Below are 25,445 nucleotides of genomic sequence, written 5' to 3'. Positions count from 1 at the left end.
CCGCAGATTCTGTCTGGCTCTACTCAGTCGCCATATTGACTACTTTTTTCCCCATTTAAAACAATACGAGTGACGTGTCCTGTGCATTCAATAGTCTTTCGTTTATATCCATTATATAAACATGAATTTTGTCACTGTTTAGAGCAAACTAGCTTATAGATATCCTTCTAACTTACTGATACTAACATCTTAAACATCCTTTAATTTAATTAGACAGAAACTTTAAAATCACCACAGCGCCAGTACAGTATGAGCACAGGCTGAGTTATCACTCAAAATTACATTTAAAGTCTCATGTAATTGACTAAATGTTAATTAAGGACTGTTTTCCTGCAGTTTGATTTAATTTATGCACACGCATTGACTCAGAATGGATGAAGCTGTTTCAGAGCTATCTGGAGCTTATAAAACACCCTATAATATGTTTTCTTTACGTGAGGAAAATCAAAAGTTGGCATTTCTCTTATTGAAACTAAATGATGCTTGTTTATTAGACGCTGATGAGAAGTTAAAGACTAATGAGGTTTTTATTTCACAAATGCTCCTGTAATAGAGCTGCTACTGCTGCCTTTTGTTGAAACCGCTCAGAACAAGCATATAAATAGGCTACATGATCGCACAGTTCATTAAATCAGTAAGAAAAGCAATACAAACTGCCAGCCACATTTCATTGCACTTGGAAACTGCTATTGAACTGTTTTAATGAGCTGTCCTATTGTGTATTTGCTTAGTGGCTTTAAAGGAGAAATGTTTTAGAGTATTTCTGCATTCAGTTTGGTTTATGCGTCCCATACTCTGAGAAACCGATTTTTATTAATGGTTATTATTAATATTTATATTCAAAACACCCTGGCTAGCAACCCATAACAACATCCCAGCAGGCACAAACACCATAAGATGTTAATATTAGGTTAGATTTAGGTCGTGACAAAAATTTAAAGTCTAGCCAGCGGCTGAGGACAACGTTATTTTAATGTCCAATATTGACGTCAAATGATGTTGATATTTGGTTGAGGTTGTGTTGGAAAGTGATCAAAATCCAACGTCGAGCCAACATCTTAAACCGACGTCATATTGAATTTACATACTGATATTTATTTGTCAGGTATGGCAACCAAAATCCAACGTTTAATAGACGTCATAGTGGTAACGCCCACACAACGTCAAGCTGTAACATCATTAGACGTTGATATTTGTTTGATTTTAGGTTATGTTAGAAAGTGACCAAAATCCAAAGTCGAACTAACATCTTAAACCAACGTCCTACTGACGTTAAATAGTGACGTTGGGTTCTGACGTCAACCCGATTTTTATTTCCCAACGAAATGCAAATAAAGGTACAACGTCAATCTGACATTATGTTGCTCTCCTGTGTCTGCTGGGATGCTAAAACTATTCAACTAACGAAACTGCTTTGCACAAAATGTGAAAGTGTGACTAAAACTAAAAATGTAACAAATAAACACATAAATAAAATAAAATAAAATCTTATTAAATAACATAAAAAATGTAAATTAAATGTATTATTATAAAACATCTTTTAAAAGTTTATTATTAAGTTTATTATTTTTTATTATATTATATTATAGTATATTATATTATATTATATTATATTATTTTAAATTATATTATATTATATTATATTATATTATATTATATATTATTATATTATTTTAATTTATATTATATTATTTTAAATTATATTATTCTATATTATATTATATTATAATATATTATATTATATTAAATTACATTACATTATATTATATTATATTACATTGTATTATATTATTTTAAATTGTATGATATTATATTATTTTAAATTGTATTATATTATATTATATTATTTTATATTATATTATATAATATTATATTATATTATATTATATTATATTATATTATATTATATCATATTACATTACATTACATTACATTATATTACATTACATTACATTATATTAATAAATGGAAAAACACAACAATAATATCTTTCATACTTACAGCAATAACAGTTGACTCCTACATAAATATTTTATACCACCTCTCATATTCACTGCCATTGATTATTTTCACCACAACATCCCAGGCAGACTTTTATGGATATATTTATGAAGTAGAAGCCAGTAGATTGACCAGCGAAAGTGCTTTTCTGCAGGAACCAATCAATATCATTGCTCATTGATATAATGTGGATATACTCTTGTCAATATTAACAATAAATCTGTATGACAGGACATGAACGCTCTGAGAGGACGAACACAGAAGATTGCAGCTGATAAAGGATAACAATGGCGGTGACGTTTGTAAGGTAATTGAGAATAGATGTGTGCGCTCACATCCTTTTATTACCCAATGTCTTGACGCTTATTGATCTGTGAAACTCATGATTACATAGAGATAGGAGCAGACACAGGTTATTGCTGCAGACAGGGAGATTTAAGCATCCATATTAAAGCCGTAGTTTACCCAATTCTGTCATTATTTGTTCCTTTGTTTGTGCACTGAACAAAACTGAAGTATTTTTTCAGTCATTTTTCTTAGGCTTAGTCCCTTTATTCATCAGGGGTTGCCACAGCAGAATAAACCGCCAACTGTTCCAGCATATGTTTTACACAGCGGATGTCCTTCCAGCTGCAACCCAGCTCTGGAAAGCTCCCATACACTCCTGCATTCACACACTCTTACACAATGGCCAATTTAGTTCATCAATTCCCACAATTAGTTCACAACAACACCGGGGGAACATGCGAACTCCACACAGAGATGCCAACTGACCCAGTTGGGACTCGAACCAGTGACCTTGCTGTGAGGCGACAGTGCTAACCACTGAGCCACCCAGAGGACTATTGGAAAGCTTCATGTTTCTTTGCACTTGATTTACCCTCTTCGATAGCAGTCCCTCATTTTATTTCAGTTCTAATAACCATAACAAAAGCCGATTCTGCTGTCGAGCGAGAGGGCATGATGTTATTTTTGAACACCGAGAGCTTTTTCCTCCATTTTCCATGGTTATGTTATCTCTGTTTTTTGTTTTTTTGAAGAACTAGTATGACTCACTCTTCATTGAAAATGTATGTGTAAGAAACATTTGTCCTGTGATATGATACAGGAGGAACATAAGCATCTTTCTGGAGCACATTGACAATAGTACACTGATAAATACTATATTAAAGATATAATATTTAATTAAAATGACAAAAAAAATATTAGAGGGGTGTTATTGTTATTAAAGAATAATTATAATGAATAATAATCATTGTTATTATTATTGTGTGGGGTAGGAGTAGTGTTGGGGTAGGGGTAGACATTAATTAAATACATTGTAATAGGGATTTTTTTTTATTGACAATATACATAACATTGTGTAAAATGTGAAATTACAAGGAATATCAGGACTTTTTTAACAATTAGTGAAGACTAATAATAATAACAAAAAAATAAATTTAAAAAATAAAAATACAAATACAACACACCCGCCACCCCCCATCCATACAAAGTATAAGTGTCACAAATTTTGTCAAAACATTTCTCATTTTGATGTTACGTAAAGAAAGTTGAAATGGTTGATGATAATTATAAATAAAAACAGTAATGTCCAGAATGATGCACAAATAAATTACATTTAGATATATGATAAAACAGTAAATTAAAACAATAACATAAAATAAGACAAAGTAAAAACAACAACGACAAAAAACACAAGCAAAACTAACAATAGTTATATAAAATAATCAGTTATTAAAGTCTAACAGAGGTATGGAATGGGTAATTTAATAAATAATAAAAATAATTCTCATTATAATTACTGTTTTAGCTTGACACGGTGGCTCAGTGGTTAACACTGGCCTCACAGCAAGAATGTCGCTGGTTCGAGTCCCGGCTGGGTCAGTTGGCATTTCTGTGTAGAGTTTGCATGTTCTCCATGTTGATGTGGGTTTCCTCCAGGTGTTCCGGTTTCCCCCACAGTCCAAACACATGACTATTGGGGAATTGAATAAACTAAATTGGCTGTGGTGTATGAGTTCTGGGTTGCGGCTGGAAGGGCATCTTCTGCGTAAAACATATGCTGGAATAGTTGGCGGTTCATTCCGCTGTGGCGACCTCTGAAATAAAGACTAAGCCATAGGAAAATCAATGAAAGAATTACTGATTCACATTACTGTGATGGTTGGGTTTAGGGTTGGAGTGGGGGTAGATGTTTATTAACTTTTGGTGGCAGCTGTATCTCTTCTTGCAACAACCGAAAACAATGGAGGAAAAACCGAAGAATAAGATGAGAAATTTAAAACACACTAACACAGAGCATAAAGCAGACAATAGCAACACATTAAAATGGACCTACAGCACACCAGTAACCTTGCAATCATGTGATAAATATACTCAGAACACCTCAGCAATCATGAAGCAATGCTCCAAGTAACAACTCATCTTTTCATCCTAGAAAAAGTCATATTTCCTCCAGAGTGTTGTTCTAGTATTTTTTGCTGCTAAAAGCATGTGACAGTAATCAGGATTTCCGAATGATCCAAAATTCCTCCTCAGTCTAAACCAGCACAGAGTTCAGAAATAGCCTGTCTTTGATCTGGCGTGGGTGTAGTAATGTGGCAGTCGCTTACAGTTTTCGATTCACTGAACATGCCATCCTCTAACTTAACCCAGGATGTCACTGAACACCATCTAGCCATTTCATCTCATTTAAAGCTGCAGTTTCATTATTACGGAGCAATTCATGGGCAGCCAGGCTAGAATTACCTTCACAAATGATTCCATTATGAAATATGGCTTAGTTGACATTTCATATACTGGTCAATTGCCTTCCTATCAGAGCTGTTAAAAGCTTTTTAAAAGTGTTCAGTTTTTTAGTCGTTGCTGATTGCTGCACATGCGCTGTCGAGACTTGCAGTAAATTGTACAGAATCAGACCATTTTCCACTTTAAAGTATATACAGTTCCTTGAGCTGTCTGTCATATTCTTTGAATTGTTTAACTTCGTGATCTGCTGGCAATGCATTCAAGATTTTTTTTTGCTGAGGTTGTGGATTAAAGGTATTAATGTTGTAAATATCGTTCAGCTCCCAATTCAGCAACCAATTGTTCCACTTCATAAGACCTTGATTTATTGATGGGAGTCACAATACTTAAATCATTTTTGTTTGTTTTTTTGTGTGTTTTGTTTTACACTTAAAGTGCCAGTACTAATTTACACTTCAAGCATTAAGAACCACAGTAAAAATACTTTTAATTTGTATTTAATTCACAATATTCCATTTGTAGCTGATAATATGTGCTTACTTTTAGATCAGATTCTTATCTATAAGTAAAAATAATGACACACATTCAGTATAAATCCACACAGTGAGCCTTTGTTATTCTGAATGTGTGTCATTGTTTTTACTTATGGATATGAATAGAGCAATATGCTGGTATTTAACTGCATTGCTTTAATGCACTCCTGCATTGAGCTCACACATATACTCTGTACTGTGGTAACTTCAACAATGTACAATGTACAAAATATGTAGATTACACAGGAACACACAAAATTAACAAACCAATTAACCCAAAACAGACAATGAGCTACTAAACCTGGTGGCATTAAATACACTGAGATTATTAGAAACCAAACAAGGAACAGGTGAACATAATTATAAAGTAACTATGAAGACAAACTAAGCCAAGAAACCAGATTTACCTACTAGTTTATTGATTGTCCACCTGTGTCTTGTTTAATTTCCTAAAATCTCAGCTTAGTGAGAATGTCAACAGAAAATACACTTCAAAATAAGAGTTCTTAGAACTGAAATTTGACATTTAGTTTACATTTAAGCATATTCTTTTAAAGTGAGCCTTTGTAGTTTCTGAATGTGTGTCATTGTTTTTACTTATGGATATGAATAGAGCAATATGCTGGTATTTAACTGCATTGCTTTAATGCACTCCTGCATTGAGCTCACACATATACTCTGTACTGTGGTAACTTCAACAATGTTGATAAGTTGTGGTGGGTATTTCTGTCTCACGCTGAATGCAGTCGACCAATTGCAACAGACTGGGCCATCGGAAAAATAAGCACAGATTAGCATTGTGCTAATGAGGGGTTTGGGAACAAATGAATCGCTGAACAAATAACATGAGTTGTTGGAATAATTAAATAAAAATAAGTTGTTGGAGACCCCCAAAACCAAAATATGACCTTTTACAAAGCATAATAGGGGCTCTTAAAAATAAAAACTCTCCTGATGTCTGGTTTTGTGATTAAGGGTCACGTATTATGAATGATATCTCCAAAGATCAACCAATAATAACTCCATTTAGAAACTAACATCCAATCATTCAATCCTAATTGCTTATAAGTAATGAAACCTAGCTAGTATTAAGAGCATGAGGTGAACTTGCTTTACAAACTCATCACTAAAGGTACAACATTCACGACTAAACCTGACAGTGAACGTGCATGACCCAAACGCATACAGATCTTGACCTTACTGACCAATCACTCAGCGTTGATCAATAAATTAGCTCGATTCATCACTTTAGTTGATGCCATTTGGACAGCAGGGATTATAAATATGGCCAGAAATGCTGAGTGAAGCGCTTGTGTTGTGAATGATGTTTAGATGCTGGAATCAGTCAGGCATGGTTATGAATTACCTCCCACCAGAATTAGCACTGTGACTGACTGTTGTGTCTGGGCAAGCAGGCAGCCGGAGGAGTTAAAGTCCCACAGGGGCGGCGGGTTTACATCCACCAGTTTAATCTGAGCTTCCTCTGGTGCTCTCCATGTGATTAATAATACCGCGCTCCTCGCTGGGCTTTCCTCAAGAGAAGCAGAGATGCCTGCTGTCCAGGCCAGAATCACTTTTCATGTTGCTCATATGCAAGGTAAATTATCAAAACAGGTATTTTTAGAAACTAAACAAGGAACAGGTGAACATAATTATAAAGTAACTATGGAGGAAAAAAATAAATAAACACATTTACTCACTAGTTTATTGATTATGTCCACCTGTTCCTTGTTTAGTTCCTTAAAATCTCAGCTTATTGAGAATGTCACCAGAGCATACACTTCAAAATAAGAGTCCTTAGAACAGAAATTTGACATTTAGTTTACATTAAAGGGTATTCTTTTTAATGTGAGCCTATATTTTTCCATACAAATATTTTTAAAGTATACTATATTCCTTAAGAGAAGGAGAAACACCTACTGTCAAGGCCAGAATCCCTATTTATGTTGAACATATGTAGAGTAAAGAATCAGAACAGAAATTTAAGGGTCAGTTCACCTAAAAAATTATTAACAGCTATTTTTCATTTCTGTTGAACCGGTCTTTGAACATGGAGTTGTGTGTCTAACTGCTAAGTATTAATAATACAAAATATGTAGATTACACAGGAACACACAAAATTAACAAACCAATTAACCCAAAACAGACAATGAGCTACTTAACCTGGGGGCATTAAATACACTGAGAATATTAGAAACCAAACAAGGAACAGGTGAACATAATTATAAAGTAACTATGAAGACAAACAAAGCCAAGAAACCAGATTAACCTACTAGTTTATTGATTGTCCACCTATGTCTTGTTTAATTTCCCTAAAATCTCAGCTTATTGAAAATATCAACAGAAAATACACTTCAAAATAAGAGTCCTTAGAACAGAAATTTGACATTTAGTTTACATTTAAGCATATTCTTTTAAAGTGAGCCTTTGTTATTTGCATAAGTCTTTTTAAAGTAAACTATATGCCTTAAGAAAAGGAGAGAAGCCTGCTGCCAAGGCCAGAATCCCTATTTATGTCGCTCATATGTAGGGTAAAGAATCAGAAGTGAAATTAAAGGGTCAGTTCACAAATATAATTAAAGCAGACAATGGGCTACTGAAACTGAAGGTATTAAATTCATTCATTCATTTTCTTGTCGGCTTAGTCCCTTTATTAATCTGGGGTCGCCTCAGCGGAATGAACCGCCAACTTATCCTGCAAGTTTTTACGCAGCGGATGCCTTTGCAACCGCAACCCATCTATGGGAAACACCCACACACACATTCACACACACACACTCATACACTACGGACAATTTAGCCTACCCAATTCACCTGTACCGCATGTCTTTAGACTGTAGGGGAAACCGGAGCACCCGGAAAGGCATTAATTTGACTAAGAGTATTAGAAACTAAACGAGGAACCGGTGAGCATAATCTTTAAAGAAATTATGGAGACAAACAAAGTCAAGAATCCAGAGTTATGTATTAGTTTATTGATTGCTTCTTTCTGTACTTTGTTTAGTTCCTTAAAATATGAAAGACCTGAAAGGCCATCCGCTGCTTAAAACATATGCCAGAGTAGTTGGTGGTTCATTCCGCTGTGGTGACCACTGATAGATCAGAGACTAAGCCAAAGGAAAATGATTTACAATACACAGAAATTCATAGAAGTCTTTTGGGGAACAATCTTTAGTTTCAAATGAAATGCCATACATGATCATGTTTCTGTGCTCCCACAAAGTTCATGAATATTTAACAAGGCAAGCATTGAGAACATGTATGATTGGTTGTGTGCTGGTCTTATTTGAATGCTGCCTCGTCTTGCATTTTATTCCTTTGCCTAACCATGGTATTCATAACCTATTTAAAAGGTGATCCACATGTGCTTATCTAAACATTTAAAACAAGGATAAACGCAGTGTATTTATTTATTATATTAGATTTTTTGCTGATGTTCTTGTGCACCATGAGAGACTTGAATACAGCAAAACTAACACGTTTTCGGAAGACTTGCTGAGTTTATTACAGAGACTCAATTCAGCTCAGAAATAAGATCAACTCAGCATGCATGCGCTTCTTCTGACGCTGAAGATGATGATGTGAGGCTGAAGCAGTTTTCACATGTCCACCCCACCCTCTCTCTGCTGCCAGACAAAAAAAACAGGGGGTTTGTCTTGGGGTTCGTCGCGTCTCTGTCAGCCCAGCCGAAACGCGAGCGTCGGGAGCGCGTGGATAATGCGCGCGCCTTGGAGACGTCCAGCGCGTCCGTGAGGAAAGGATGGAGACATGGCAAGCGCAGTTCTCCATATCTTGACGCTTACCAGCTAAAACACTTATGTTTCATTTTACAAGAGCTCCAAAGACAGCAGGATCCTTTCTTTGAGAGACGTGTGGTGAGTATAAACCGCCTGCTTTGATTCACTTGATGCGCAATATGGAGACGAGTTTGCGCTGCGAGATTTGCAGGAGAAAATAAAACCGACGCGTTTTGCCTGCTGCATGTGCGCTTTTGCGCAACAGTGTTTAAAAAAGCGTGGCCAAATTGTGCAGAACAAATTATTTAAAGCTGCGTGCAGAATTTGAAAATAGCGAATTTGCACTAAATTGCATGCAAATAAATGAAAATTAGAATTATACAAACATGCATTGTTGATCAGAACAAATGGCCAGTGAAGCAATTCTGCTCAATTTATTTCCATTCTCTTTATTTCTATCTCTCTCGCTCGCTCTCTAATCTTTAGTGTTGCTTTAATAGTAGTATATGCATTATATATGTGTATAAATATATACATCCAATGTCTATGTGTGCATTTATGCATAATTGCTCGATGATTTATAGCAGAGATCAGAGTTATAATAGCCCGGCTGTGACCACCAATAAATCATGCTTTCTCTCCTCAACCAGATTTGTCCTGTCTCCAGCCTCGCGGTGTGCCATGAGACCAATATACTGATATGATTCAGAATGGCTGTATCATATAATATGACATTTTTACGAGTTATCGGGTTGGAGCATAATAGGTGGGCTCTCGTCAGGAGCATCTTGTTGAAGCTGTCGCCCCCTGCTGGGGACTTCGCTTATTGACCGCGTTGTTTCATGCTGTCAAGCGGACGACAGAAACTAGATTTGGTTGCCTGATGGTGCACTCCGATTTTTCCCACGGGAAATGATGCATCTTGAATATTCATCATTAAATGCATAAAGTTTTATTTGATATAATTTAGTAATGCTAATTTATCTTACCATTTACCCACTATCCAGTTCCTTTCCGCGTTACATAATTTCTTCCCATCACACTGAATCAAATTCTGCTTATCTGAGCAGGCGCATCAGCCCTTAAATATAGAAATTGCTTTACACATGGGGCGGCAGTACAGAGAGAGAGAGAGAGAGAGAGAGAGAGAGAGAGAGAGAGAGAGAGAGAGAGAGATGGCATGGAGAGGGGAACCATTGAAGCAGCGAGTTATGAATTATGTAAGATTTTCTTCTGCATCTCTCTGAAAGCAGTGCAAGCTTAAGTTGGCAAAAATATGCTTGCTTGCTGGATGCAGACTCGCATCTCTTACAACAATGTGTCCATCTTAATGTTCGTCCTGTTGTTTTATCATCATACTGTTCCAGTAGAATATCCTAATATGTTTTCCCAAGTGGAGCCCAAGTGGAGCCAATTTTGATCTCAATCCTAGGCAATTCTCATTCATTAATAACTGATTTCATTGCCTGAAATATGCTACTTGTATTAAAAGACAACAGATTTACTTCCATCCACGTTTGGCATGTGTTAGAGAACAAATAATTCTTCTCCACCCTTAGATGGGTCATATTTCTTGGTTGTATTTAACACAGTGAGCTGTCTGTTAATACATTTTGATTTCTTGCATGTACACAAATGTTAATTTAACAGTCAAATGATAAATTATTTAGAAACTCACACCAATATGGTCTCATCTTGTGGTCAGACGTAGACATTTATTCAGCATGCAAACTCTCACAGTGCATTATGGGTATTCTCTTGACTATATTGGTTGTACACTCGTTATTGTGGGGCATTGTGGGACTGGTTGAGTGATCTCCATCAATGTTCAGGAGCACATCTACACCCTTGGTAATTTATAGTAGCCTAAATACTACAGTGTTTTTGAAGCATACTATAGTGGGTCATCAGTTTTCATCAAAAGTTACCCTAAAACTGTTGAAGAACACTCACTCTTGCCTATTTATGATCCACTTTAAATGTTGACTACTGCAATGTTTGGGTCGCTAGAACATTTTCAGTGGGTCGTGGAGTGTGTGGTCAAAAAAAACAACACAAGTTTAATTTTTAACTTATTTTGCTTATACCAGACTTTTATTTTGAAATGCACGCTACCATTTGACACGTGAAATTTCATTTAAATATAGCAATAAATATGCACAATGTAAATTATGGATTTACATATATTAAAAACAAAAAAAAGACTTAAAGCCTCTCACAAGAGAGCATGAAACCTTCTAAACTAAAACGAGGATGTTAGCGCTTTACAATAAGGTTCATTAGTTAATGCATTTACTAACATGAACTAATCATGAACAACACATGTACAGCATTTATTAATCATAACTGAACATTTACTAATGCATTATTAACATCCAAGTTCATGCTTGTTAACATTAGTTAATGCACCATGAGTTAACATGAACTAACAATGAACTGCTGTATTTTCATTAACTAACGTTAACTAACATGAACAAATACAGTAGTAAATGTATTGTTTATTGTTTGATCATGTTAGTAAATGCATTAATTAACATTAAGTATTAAACTATTGTAAAGTGTGACCACGACATTTAGAAACCAGACAACAACATGTTTAATTAACAGTTCAGTTTAGTTCACGGTAACTGGACCTTTCCTTACCCTGACCACTGTTTACAGTATTTGTCGTTTTTACTTTGTAATATTTCTATAATTTGATACATTTTGTTATGACAGCAAAAAAATAACTGTTTATTTGTAAGTATTGGTAATTTTCTCATGATTTATCTGTCACCACTTGTGTATGTTAACAAGTAAATACAAATTAATTATAATTCCAAAATTTATATATAGTTCCGAAAAATGTGGGTCACGGCTTGATGACCATGTAAAAATATGGGTCCCATGGCCAAACCAGTTGAGAACCCCTGGACTACTGTATAGTGAAGTGTATCACAGCCTAATGTACATATTATAGTATTGACAACTTTTTGTTTATGAATGCTCCAGCATACTCTAATGTTCACTAATAAACCGTTATAAACACTGTAGTATACTTTAGTTTACATTAAGCTGTGGTGTAGTACAAATATACCCTATAGTTGAAGAAAATCAGCACAAGATATTAATTCAAGTACTTTACTATAGTGTGGTTCAAAAACACTGTAGTATCTGTCACGGGTCTGCACTTGACATTGGTGGGGTCAGGGGAATTTAACAACCCCCAATTAATTAATTATTTAATAAGTTTTAACCCCAATGGGGTTTGAGGGGTTCGAAAGACCAAAAGTTTTTATTATTATTATTATTATTATTATTGTTATTATTATTATTATTATTATTATTATTATTATTATTATTATTATTATATTTTATTTTTCGTATTATTCAAATGGTCAAATTCTGACTGAGGAAAGTTCTCTCTTTCAATAAGCTGGCTATGGGCCTGATAGTGTAATGTTAAAAGAATGTTTATTAACTGATTAAGAGAGAGTTTAGCAAAGAGTTCTGTTTATTTTAGCCATAGTGCAAATGAAAGATGTCTCATTTATCAGTACTAATAAAAGATGAAACACAGACTGTAGTTTTCTGACATATTATTTCAACTGAAATTGCACATGCTACTCTGAGAGACCAGAAGATTTTTTATATATTTTAATATAAAATACATACAGTATACATGTGGCTGTTTATTCTGCAGCTGGTTTTCAGGGCATATTATTCACAGGCTATATCAGCCTGCTGTAAAGACAGACTGTGCGTTAATGCAGGGAAAACACAAGCATTAATGGCATTATGATGGTGGACTCATTCAGTAGAGGACTTGTGTTTATATGACTTAATCTTTTTGCTGAAAAAAGCTCCTTCAGTCCACCTTTTTTCTGCTGCCATCCTCTCCTGTGTGTGTCACACACCTCACACACCTTATTTTTGCACGGGAAATTCGCCTGTAGTTTTGGTGCTGCTTGTATCTGAACGCAGCTACAGCTTCTCACATGACAGCATGGAAAGGCTCAGCCAATCACAATGTTCATGTGTGTTTGGGGGCCGGTGCTATTCAAGGAGAGAAAGTGATTGTACCCTTTCTGGATGTCCAGGTTAATATTGACAGATCAATCTTTTTAAATAAGTAAATTAAATTGTCTGTGGGGGCATTTCAGTAGTTTATGGTTATTAGTGGGGACACATCTCCTCCGTCCATGCTAAATCTACGCCTCTGGTATTTATTATACATTACCGGCGTAGATTTTAAGGGTGTAGATTTGCTTTTGATATTGTTGGGGGCCTATGGATCTAAGTGCACTCAATCAATCCCACAATGCACCACAATAACGAGTGTACAACTGTCTTACAGTGTGCTGCTTCCTGTAAATTACTATTGTATTTTTCCGGTGTGTTCATTTCATAGTCCTGCTTGTATTCGTGTGTTTCTTGTTTCCACCGTGAGATAATTCAACGATGTTGGTGTGTGTGTTTTCAACAGCTCTTCTGTAGCTGAAGAAAATGGATCCGTCTCCCACAAGGCAGCAGTACGGCTCCAAAAAGAGGGTTAAAATCCACCCCAACACCGTCACGGTGAAATACGCCACACATTTCCCCCAGCCGGGCGACGAGGGATACGATGACGCTCCGTCCTTTGAGGACTTCAGCTCCTTCATGGACAACAACCCCAGCAAGAGACTGGTGTCGGAGAGTGGTGGCAGGACTTTATTTGGCACTATGGATTCCCGTCCCAAAGCTGATCAGAAAGATAAAGGAGTGGGCAGCCAATTGGCCAGCTTCGGCGAAGCCAACGTGCTAGCCTCACGGGTCACCTGGGGTGCACTTTTTGGGGCGGCCATTGCTCATGGATGCGTGGCGCTCATCACACGCCTAGCAGCCGACCGCTCCAAAGTGCCCTCATTAGAGCTCATCTTCATCCGCTCCGTCATACAGGTGTTGTCAGTATTGGTGGTCCTCTACTATAAAGAGGCTCCCTTTGGGCCCAAGGGCTACCGACTGCGCTTGTTCTTCTACGGGGTTTGCAATGTCATCTCCATCACTTGTGCTTACACGTCCTTCGCGATTGTTCCACCCAGTAACGGCACCATCATGTGGCGGGCGACCACCACTGTCTTTAGCGCAGTTCTGGCCTTTTTGCTTCTCGACGAACGCCTTGGTTATACTGATGTAGTGACTGTCGTCGGCAGCCTTTTCGGACTTTGTCTTGTAATGATCCCGAACATCGCCGATGAGGAGAAATCTGCTTTGGGATTCTGGAAGGAAGCCTTTGGGTACACTATGACTGTAATGGCAGGTCTAACCGCCGCGCTGTCTATGATCGTGTACCGTGCCATTAAAGAGCGCGTCAGCATGTGGATGGCGCTCTTCACTTTCGGGTGGACCGGGACCGTTTGGGGAGCCTCCACCATGTTCATCATGCAAGAACCCATCATTCCTTTGGATGGCGAAACGTGGGGTTACCTAACAGGAATCTGCATATGCTCCACCGTTGCGTTTCTTGGCGTCTACTACGCCCTCAACAAGTTCCACCCGGCCTTGGTCAGCACCGTACAGCATCTGGAGATCGTGGTGGCCATGTTTCTTCAGCTCATCGTGCTGCGAATGATCCCGTCGGTGTATGACGTCTTTGGGGCGCTGGTTATCATGGTCAGCGTGTTCGTCCTGACGGGTCTCAAGCTTTACAGGGTGAGCCGAGCCATAAGACAAGACTACCAGGAGATTCTGGACTCGCCCATTAAATGAACGCCGCAGATGTGTGTGGTTTTTTTGAGCGCATGAGGGGGCATGTATATGTGTGTGTGTGTGTGTGTGTGTGTGTGTGTGTATGTGTGCAGTGTTTCCCAGCCCCTCTTCTCTTACTAATGTGTGCAATCACTGAATGTCTGGATCTTCGGCATTTGTTTCCAATCATGTCGTTGGAAGAGTGCCAATCGGTGTAATGTCTTTGCTAACTGTTGATGTGTGAAAATAAAAACGGTGATCCATAGAGCCCCCCTCTGATAGCATTGATTTTTTTTTTCCTGGTTCACTGAAGCAAGGTATGATGCAGTAGGCTAAATCTATAAACAACGGCATTGATTGTTCCTTCAGGCAAAATCAAACAACTGTTTCTTTGGAGATTTTCACTTTTTGGATTATTTTTAATCCAAATTTCCATGTTTTATTGTCGTCAACGATGAGAGAGATGAAAATGAGAGTTTAAGCCCTTGTTGCTATGTTGCCAAGTAAAAAGGTTCTCTTTTTTTATATATATATATGTGTATGGTAGTTCTTGTTATTAACTATGTATCTGTACACTTTTGTTCAAGTTAATTTGCCCTCATTAACTTTGATCAATTACTAGAACTTTCCCTCCTCCTCAAAATGAGTTGTTGCTAGATCGGATATGGTTGCGGCTGGAAGTTAATGAGAATTATTTATATTATTTATAAAATTTCCCATTTATGATATTTTATTAACATCTACCCCCGTCCCAACCCTAAACCCAACGTCACCGTATTGTAAAATAATTAATTATTGTTATACAGTGTCATAAAAAATGCTACTATAATTGATGTGCATATCGCACTTCCGGCCGGCCGCGTATCCGATATAGACTTTACCCCCAAAATGACTATTCTTCACTTCTGGTCACATGAAAAGCCTTTAGGTCAAGGCTATCAGTGCTTTTGGCCGGGACTATCATGCATTTAGGGAGGAACTATCAGGCCTTTAGGACGAGGCGATCGGTCATTTAGGGCGGGACTATCAGTTGTTTAGGGAGGAGCAATCAGTCATTTAGGGAGGAGCTATCAGGCCTTTAGGGGGAGGCGATCGGTCATTTAGGGTGGGACTATCAGTCATTTAGGGAGGAGCTATCAGGCCTTTAGGGCGAGGCGATCGGTCATTTAGGGCGGGACTATCAGTCATTTAGGGAGGAGCTATCAGACCTTTAGGACAAGGCGATCGGTCATTTAGGGCGGGACTATTAGTCATTTAGGGAGGAGCTATCAGTCATTTAGGGAGGAGCTATCAAGCCTTTATGGCGAGGCGATCGGTCATTTAGGGCGGGACTATCAGTCATTTAGGGAGGAGCTATCAGGCCTTTAGGGCGAGGCGATCGGTCATTTAGGGCGGGACTATCAGTCATTTAGGGAGGAGCTATCAGGCCTTTAAGGCAGGATTTTCAAGCATTTAGGGAAGAACTATCAGCCTTTAGGGAGGAGCTATCAGTCATTTAGGGAGGAGCTATCAGGCCTTTAGGGCGAGGCGATCGGTCATTTAGGGTGGGACTATCAGTCATTTAGGGAGGAGCTATCAGGTCTTTAAGGCAGGATTTTCAAGCATTTAGGGAGGAACTATCATGCCTTTAGGGAGGGGCTATAAGTCATTTAGGGAGGAGCTATCAGGCCTTTAGAGCGAGGCGATCAGTCATTTAGGGAGGAGCTATCAGGCCTTTAAGGCAGGATTTTCAAGCATTTATTGAGGAACTATCAGGCCTTTAGGGAGGGGCTATCAGTCATTTAGGGAGGAGCTATCAGGCCTTTAGGACGAGGCGATCGGTCATTTAGGGTGGGACTATCAGTCATTTAGGGAGGAGCTATCAGGTCTTTAAGGCAGGATTTTCAAGCATTTAGGGAGGAACTATCATGCCTTTAGGGAGGGGCTATAAGTCATTTAGGGAGGAGCTATCAGTCATTTAGGGAGGCGCTATTAGGCCTTTAGGCCAAGGTGATCTGTCTTTTAGGGCGAGACTATCAGTCATTTAGGGAGGAGCTATCAGGCCTATGCACTATGCTGGCACACAGGCATTTGTAGCTCCGCCCTCTTTTGAAAAAGCACAATCTCATTTGAATTTAAAGCGATTAAACTTTATACACACACACACACACACACACACACACACAAACTCTGGGGACACGAGAGACTTATTTTGCATCTTGTAATAGCATAATAGCATAAACATTTTAATGGTTTTGGATCATTTTCATTATAACAAAATGCAATCAAATACCACTCTTTAGATGTATTTCCCATACTTTTTACATCTGATGTCTGTTTTTCTATAAGACGAGAGCAAAATCCCTGGCAAAATGTTATGAATGAACCTGTATTGATTTCTTTAGTCCTCTCTCAATAAGGCGATCGATGCAATCCCTGCCTGAGTGATGGATGGATTTGTGTTTGGGATTAAGTGTGATGGGATTTTTATCTCATCAGACTGAAAAGAAAACCTCCTTGGTGACACGGTGGCTCAGTGGTTAGCACTGTCACCTCACAACAAGAAGGTCCGTGATTCAAGTCTTGCCGGGGCCAGTTTGCAAACACATACGCTATAGGTGAATTGAATAAGCTACATTGACCACAGTGTATGAGTGTGTGTGTGCGTGTGCGTGTGCGTGTGTGTGTGTGTGTGTGTGAGAATGAGAGCGTATGGGTGTTTCCCAGTACTGAGTTGCAGCTGGAAAGGCATCCACTGTGTAAAACATATGCTGGGATAGTTGGCGGTTCATTCCGCTGTAGCGACCTCTGAATTAGAGACTAAGCTGAAGAAAAATGAATGAATAAATAATATATAAGATGCTGTCGTGAGGTTGTATTTTCACTGACAAATATGAATATAATTAGTATTGTCATCATCATTTAAAATGCAGTAAATGGTTAAACCTTTCTTTGTCTTCCATGGACCTCTTGTTATATAAACTGCTGCGTTATTACATATTTACGTTTTTGAGCCAAGTCCCAAAACTGTCCTGTGGTCTATCTCAATCACAGTTCAATTAATTACAGCACACATTAATTGAAGGAAAGTCATAAAATATTAAATGCTTCAGACATAATTATACAAGTAGCTATTTTAGTAAAGGCCAATCGTTTTTTTTTTTTAAACTTGATTAATTTTGTAGCTGAAAACCATCTCCTCTGGTGTAACACGCAATGCTAACGTTAAGTCTGGCAAATCCACGGAAGACTTTAATACAGTAGTTGAAGGACCCCATACAAGATCATGGCTGTGTCTGAAATTACTACCAGTTAGAGGGGCAAGTTAGGACGATTCTAAGGGGCGTTTTGGGGCCCCCAGAGATACTATAAGGGATCCACACCCTACAAACCCATACACCTCCCGCTCTTCACTTTCGTCAAACATTATTTGATGAACTGTACTCTTACCTGTTATTTTTCGACAACTCCCCCGCTACCAGATCAGCCTGCACAATTAGGTTTTTGCCTCAGAATGTTTTACATATTTAACTTTTTTTTTTTTTGGAAGATAGATAGATATATAAATGGATGGATGGATGGATGGATGGATGGATGGATGAATGGATGGATGGATAGAGAGAGAGAGAGAGAGAGAGATAGATAGATAGATAGATAGATAGATAGATAGATAGATAGATAGATAGATAGATAGATAGATAGATAGATAGATGGATGGATGGATGGATGGATGGATGGATGGATGGATGGATGGATGGATGGATGGATGGATAGATAGATAGATAGATCTGTCATCTGTGTCTGTGGTTTGATCTAATGAAATATCGTGTTAAATATTCAGCTCCTATTAAGCAGTCTCATTTTCAGTGGCATTTCATTTTCTTCCATTTTGTTTACACTCCAACATAAAGGTTATATTTAAGATCAGAGTAATCATTGTTTCCCTCGGGCATATGAAAGCTGTGGTCATGATGAATCGCTGCTCGGTTTGTTGGCAGGGCCTGGAGATGTTTTTGTAATAAATCTTTTAAATGGCAGAGCAGCAGACATTTCTCCAGTGTTCCACGAGGTGGCGCTACTGCGGGTTTAGATGCCTTTTCTGCTTTCTTAAAGAACAGTTGACCCACATTCCGGTAAGAATGGCCATTGTTTACTCCTCTTCATACCTGTGTTTCTATTCTGTGGATTATTAAAGGGAACCATGTCTAAGATAATGCCTTAAATATAATTCTAGCTAAACACTAACAAATTTATAAGAGTTACAATTTGTGCTGTATTTATTCATTCATTCATTTTCCTTCAGCTTAGTATCTGAATCACAGCTGAATCAACCGCCAACTATTCCAGCTTATGTTTTACACAGCAGATGCCCTTCCAGCTGCAACCCAGTACTGCGAAATACCCAACTCATTCACACACATACACTACAGACAATTTAGTTTATTCAATTCACCTATAGTGTTTGGACTGTGGGGGAAACCGGAGCAAACCACACACAGAAATGCCAACTGAACCAGCTGGGAATTGAACAAAGACTTTCTTGCTGTGAGGCGACAGTGCTAACTACTGAGCCACCATGTCTCCCTGGGCTAAAATTAAACAAATAAATGAATTGAACATTAGTAAACTTTGTTCAGATTCAGCCCATTTTAATGGTTTGCAACCACTTACCTCAAAACATTCAGTAAATCCAGCAAACCTTTTTTCAGTGTGTGTGGGATTGTGGAGAGCAGAATCAGGGCTGCTCTACTGTAACGTCCATCTGTTAGGACAGGAAACAGATTGTATCCTGCAGCGTTCATCAAACCGTGCCTGAGGGACTTTGAATATGGTCAAATCATTCAAGTTTGTTTTGAGATAAGCTGAGGCAAGTTCACAACACCACACTCGGCATCCTGTGGTTTGCACAATGTCATTTATGTGATCAATAAGTCATGAGTAGGCCCACACGGAGTCTGAGCGAGCAGATACCTGCAGACTTCCACAGATTTTTAAGCCCATCATTGAATCTATGTATTTACTTGTGTAAATGTGTGTAAATATATATGTATTCAGTTTTTACATTTATTTCACTAATATTGTGATATACACTCACTGGCCACTTTATTAGGTACACCTTACTAGCACCGGGTTGGACCCCTTTTGCCTTTAGAACTGCCTTAATCATTCATAGCAGAGATTCAACAAGGTACTGGAAATATTCCTCAGAGATTTTGCTCCGTATTGACATGATAGCATCACGCAGTTGCTCCAGACTTGTCAGCTATACAACCATAATGCAAATCTGCCATTCCACCACATCCCAAAAGTGCTCTATTGGATTGAGATCTGGTGACTGTGGAGGCCATTTGAGTACAGTGAACTCATTGTCGTGTTCAAGAAGCCAGTGTGAGATGATTCACGCTTTATGACATGGTGTGTTATCCTGCTGGAAGTATTTTTTCTGTTGAACACAAGAGAAGATACTTCATACGGTGTTAGAAACCTGCAACCATTGACACCCATAGAAGGAAAACAAATTCTATTGAAGTCAATGGTTACAGGTTTTCAGGACTATTCAAAATGATTATTTTATTCTCAACAGAGAAATAAACTCGTGATTTTGCCTAATACGATGTGATTATAGATGGATTAACATCTATGCTGATCCTGGAACATCGTTTTTGTTGGAAAATGTAACCCATACCTATTCCCTACCCCTAAACACAACCATTACTGTAAATCAGGGGTTCACAAACTGTGGTAACAGTACCACAAGTGGTACACTGAGGAATTGATAAATGATTAAAGTAACAAAATGAACACACATTTAACCCTTTGACGCATACGATAGCAGTAAATTAATTTTAATAGGCTACACCTTTTATTTCATTTTCAATTGTCTAATGTTTATGTATTCTATTCTTTAAAGCTAATCACCTCCCCATATTTGCAAAGTTTAATTATTTTGCACATTTATTTACATTATTTAGTTTTACCTATAAGCACAGTACTAATGTTCAAACTATTTATAATGTTTAAAGTGGCTTGTTTTTGAACTGTGCAGTGCTCTAGCTGCTTAATTAGGTCTACTACGCTATTGTATTTCAATACTGCTCATTATGGTGGTACACGGAGAGACCACTGCTGTAAATTATTCTCAAAATCAGAGGTTGGATGGTAATAGTTAGATAGCAATCATGTAGACGTGCATAAACCATGAGCCTAAACTTAACGCAAACGGTAAACGTATCTCTTAATTCTGATTGGCTGATTGGAATGTTGTTTCAGGATCAACATAGATGTTAATCCAGGAATTTGTCCTATTACAACGTAATATAATATAATATAATATAATATAATATAATATAATATAATATAATATAATATAAAATAAAATAAAATAAAATAATATAATATAAAATAATATAATATAATATAATATAATATAATATAATATAAAATAATATAATATAATATAATAGGAATTCTGAAAGGCTATTAGACAATAGATTGACAGTATAAAAAACAGATATAGACCACAAATTAATTAATACTTGTTGTTAATAAATATTATTAATAAATATGTTAATACTTGATCTATTTGAAAACATAATCTATTATCAAGTAGCATTTATATAATAATAATAGTATAATGTAATATAGTGTAATATAAGGTAATAAAATGTAATATAATGTAATATAATATAATGTAATATATAATATAACAATGTAATGTGATATAATATAAAGTAATATAATATAATGTAATATATTGTAATGTATTATAATGTAATACATAGTATAATATATTGTAATGTAATGTAATAAAATCTAATGTAAAATAATGTAATGTAATATATAGTAAAATATAATATAATATAATATAATATAATATAATATAATATAATATAATATAATATAATATAATATAATATAATATAATATGAATTGCGAAACTGTTTCCCTACCGAAACTCTACATAGCTCCGTGTTACATTTTTGTACCTACTGTTGGGACCAGCCCAGCACACACAATTGATGGACGTGTGAGGTGACCAATAAGCAATGAGATTTCTCTAAACTAACCAATGGGTCCGCAACTAAACTCCACGCAGCCCCTCGCAGCCCCGCCTCTTTCAGCAGGTTAGATCGCGTATCAGTGCGCTGAGTGGAACCGCAGTTCTCACGCTGGATACAGAAAAAAAAACCTTCCAGTGAAACCATCAGCGAATATGGATCTGAAAAACGCGTTTATTGTCTGAATAGTGCTGTTTATCGAGTGTGTCCTGGATAAAAAGAGCCGCCGGTCAACATCGGATCATTCAAGGGTAAGAAGACAGATATGTATGTGAGTTTAATGTAATTGTAGCGTGTAGATAGCTGAAGCTGTAAATCCGACGGTCGCTCGTTTGATTAAATTATCATTATAACGACAGAATTAAATAAGAAAGGAAATCATCTAAAAAACAATGTGTCACGGGGAAATCAGTGTAACAGTGAAGGGATTGTGTGAAGGCTGTGGTCAGGCCTCTCATTTGCTGTGATTACAGGACAAACTGCATTGCATTCATAAATTCAGGAGGAAAATGTTGGGATAATTCTGTATAAAAGCACGAATTATACATAAAATGATGTGTTAAATAAATTCAGCAGGTCTTCGTGGTGTTTACATTGAAGTATCTGTTCTCAATGCAGTGTTGTTAGCATTATAGTAGTCTTTGTTAAAGCAAAAAGCCTCCAAACTGCTCGTATTGTCTTTTTAATGTGGTTATGGTTTTTGACTTTGACATCATCTGTTATATGGGATCTCCTTATTAGTGTCTGATTTAGGGTCATGGTTTGTTTCTGCTTGTTCATATTGTATGCAACAGTTATTATCAACATGCATTTAAGCAAGCTACCTCATTTATTGGCTGTTTACTCGACGTGAAATGCTACAGTAGTTTGTGCTCTCATGCATCACTTCAGCATATAATGGTCTTTTATAAGTCAGATTTGCTCTCTGGATTGTAATAGTACAGTACCTCAGGTTTGGTCTTGCATTATTTTAACGTTGAGCTGTGAGTTATGATCGAATTGTGTGATATTTCTCAGCAAGTGCAGAAGTATTCACTCAGAGCTTGAAGTAATGTAAAATGAATCATGAAAAGTTGAAGTTAAGACATTTGAATGAGGTTTAGTTATGTACTCGATATTTTGTACCAGCATTGCTTGTATCTTTTCTATTATTATTGTTTGTAAGCATCATGAGGTAGAACAGAAATCACTTTATTGAGATAAAGCTGCTTTTATACTTGCACATTCTGAATTTCTCCTTAATAATGTAATTTCAGAAAAGTATTGTTTATAAATTCTAAATAGTGAAATCATATTAGCAGCCAATGACTATTCAATTACAGCATTGTTCACAGTCAAATAAATAGTGCTAATGTTGTTTTCAAGTCATACTTGCGTGTGATTCCAGACTGAATATTTAAAGTACCATAGTAAACAATATAGGGAGCCTGTCACAAGTAATCACTGAACGAATGCGAATATCAAACCGACTTCACCTCAATATCAGAAATGTATTTTTCTTTTGTTTTCTTTTACCTTTTTATGGTGTTTTTTTCTTAAATTAAGATATGTTTAGTAAACTGACATAACATTAGATTAACACATAAGATGTGCATTGTAATGAGATATGTATTGTCTTACAGTTGGGTTAAAAAAACGCTTGGTATAAGCTCACGTTAAGATATAATGCCATCTCACTTTGAAATATTTAACAAAGTAATAATAAAACAGAGAGCTGCACCTTTTGTGTTTGTTCTCATAGCCATAAAATAATACAGAATGTTGAGGTTTTGTTCAAATTCAGGACTGGTACGAGATTTGTTTTCTTTTAAAGAGGTGGTCCATAGTGTATTTTTAAGGCTTGGTTGTGTTTATAAGATGCAAAGCAATGTGTGCTCATGCTTCACTTGTCGAAAGTCACGTTATTATATCATAAATCTTACTTTGATTATACACAGCTACTCAGCTAACATGTAAGCGGCTGTCATATTTCCTAGTTCCTCTGAAAGGTCCACCCTCAAGACAAGAGGCTTTCGTCAGCTAACATAATGTGCTGTGAATCGCGGATCGACTCCATGTCACCAGGAAAAACATCATGGGCCTTCAAGCACGTCAGTCAGAGTTAGGCATGGGCCAGTATAAGATTCTGATGGTAACAAAACTAGATAAAAATATTATGGTATTGTGATCACTGCTCTAAATATATTATTTTTAAATGTCTGGGTTAAAAACAACTTTTTCCTCTTTGAACACAATATATTTTATTTAGAGAAATATTTATGATATTTTGGAGCGGTAACTGTGTCAGGCTAAATAATGAAAATGAATCATTGACCTCTGCTGTCTTCATCAGTTTCAAAAAGATTTCTTTACAATTTACAATGACAAAATGACAATTTAAATCTTTAGAGATCTTTTCTGCTGGAGACACTGTTGCCCTATAAAAAATAAAATAAAAAGTGTAAATAAAAAAAAATCGTACACATACCTTAGCAACGGTATTACAGAAAATTTTGGCGATTTTAAAACCTTGACTTTTCCAAACCGTGGTATACCTTGAAAACGGTTATCGTCCCATTCCTAATACTGTATTACTCTATTCATTTTTTTGCTTTTCACACACACTCATTCATCCACACCTGCTCCAGCCAGTGACTCAGCTGCTAATTTACCCTCTTCTGCGCCCATCAGTCGGTGTATTTAGTGTTTATCTGGTGGCCTGTGTGTATGCCTGAGCTTGGCATTATCTGAATTACAGGGATGAACAGTCTGTTATTTGATTCTGTCGTCTAAGAAACCCAGTATTCAGCGTCTGGGATGTACAGTAGCCAAGCAACTTTTTTTTTTCTTTCTCTCTCTATTTTTCCATGACCTCACATTTGTGTGTTATGAATGTTTTTGGGGCCCGGGGCCTGTTGCAGCTGGTGCACAGTGTAGTTTCTGTAATTATTGTCACACTGACAGGTCTCTCCGCAGCCTCTCATTAAGTTAAAAAAGGAGAGAGCAAACTCAAATGAATGAGTGAGAGACATTTTGTCTTGGGCCCCCAGATCCCGCTGAGATGAGGGGCCCGTGATCAAGGAAAAATAGTGAAAGCGGCTATTTATATTTAGCTATTTCCTCCATGAGAGAGTAACCCTATGAGCGGGACTCACAGAAATTGGACGGTGTTTCTGCGGTCTGCGGGGGACTCCTCTTTTTCTTCACCCCAGGTCCCCAAATGTGCCTCTTGAAGCACAGTGAAATCATTCAGTCCTGCGACCCCCAGCTCTCAGAGCAGCACCTGCTGTTCAGGCGCCTGCAGTGACGTGGCATTGATTTGCCGCACGCGTCCGTCTTTCACTGCTTTTGTTCCAGCAGTCAGCCAAAAGCTACTGCAGTGTTGCGTTTCTGGGCTTTTCAGATCACTTAGACTGTGCTTGGCTTGATATTTGCTTATTCTTTGACCTGCTTTTTCTTTGACTTTTTATAAATATGTATATACAGTTGAAGTCAGAATTATTGGCCCCCCTGAATTATTAGAACCCGTTATTTTTTTCCCCAATTTTTGTTCAACAGAGAGCAGATTTCTTCAACACATTCATTCATTTATTTTCTTGCCGGCTTAGTCCCTTTGTTAATCTGGGGTCGCCACAGCGGAATGAACCGCCAACTTATCCAGCAAGTTTTTACGCAGCGGATGCCCTTCCAGCCGCAACCTA

At 37.2% G+C, this 25,445-nt stretch overlaps 2 protein-coding genes across 14 annotated transcripts in view; both read left to right on the top strand.

Annotated features, from left to right (window-relative positions):
* The window catches only part of nck1b (NCK adaptor protein 1b), a 162,006-nt gene that overhangs the window by 81,395 nt on the left and 55,166 nt on the right, over positions 1-25,445 (top strand). For 6 of the 13 annotated variants that reach the window (XM_087309050.1, XM_087309049.1, XM_087309053.1 and 3 more), the window contains one exon: positions 2,233-2,308. The exons of 3 other annotated variants lie outside the window; for them this stretch is intronic. The gene's annotated coding sequence lies outside the window, so the exon portion shown is untranslated. Of the gene's footprint in view, positions 1-2,232; positions 2,309-21,834; positions 22,017-23,753; positions 23,897-25,445 lie in introns of those variants that run through there. 4 more of the 13 variants (XM_087309052.1, XM_087309056.1, XM_087309048.1 and 1 more) reach the window with 3 other exon arrangements.
* Positions 9,016-14,995, top strand: slc35g2b (solute carrier family 35 member G2b). Its single transcript, NM_001013563.2, is given in 2 exon segments — positions 9,016-9,160; positions 13,488-14,995. A coding segment is annotated over 1 exon segment (1,242 nt). The 5' UTR covers positions 9,016-9,160; positions 13,488-13,507; the 3' UTR covers positions 14,750-14,995.

Source organism: Danio rerio, chromosome 24, assembly GCF_052040795.2.
Source record: "Danio rerio strain M-AB ecotype USA chromosome 24, GRCz13ab, whole genome shotgun sequence".
Lineage (NCBI taxonomy): Eukaryota > Metazoa > Chordata > Actinopteri > Cypriniformes > Danionidae > Danio > Danio rerio.
Note: the sequence above shows the minus strand (reverse complement) of the source record. Positions and strands in the feature narration are given on the sequence as shown.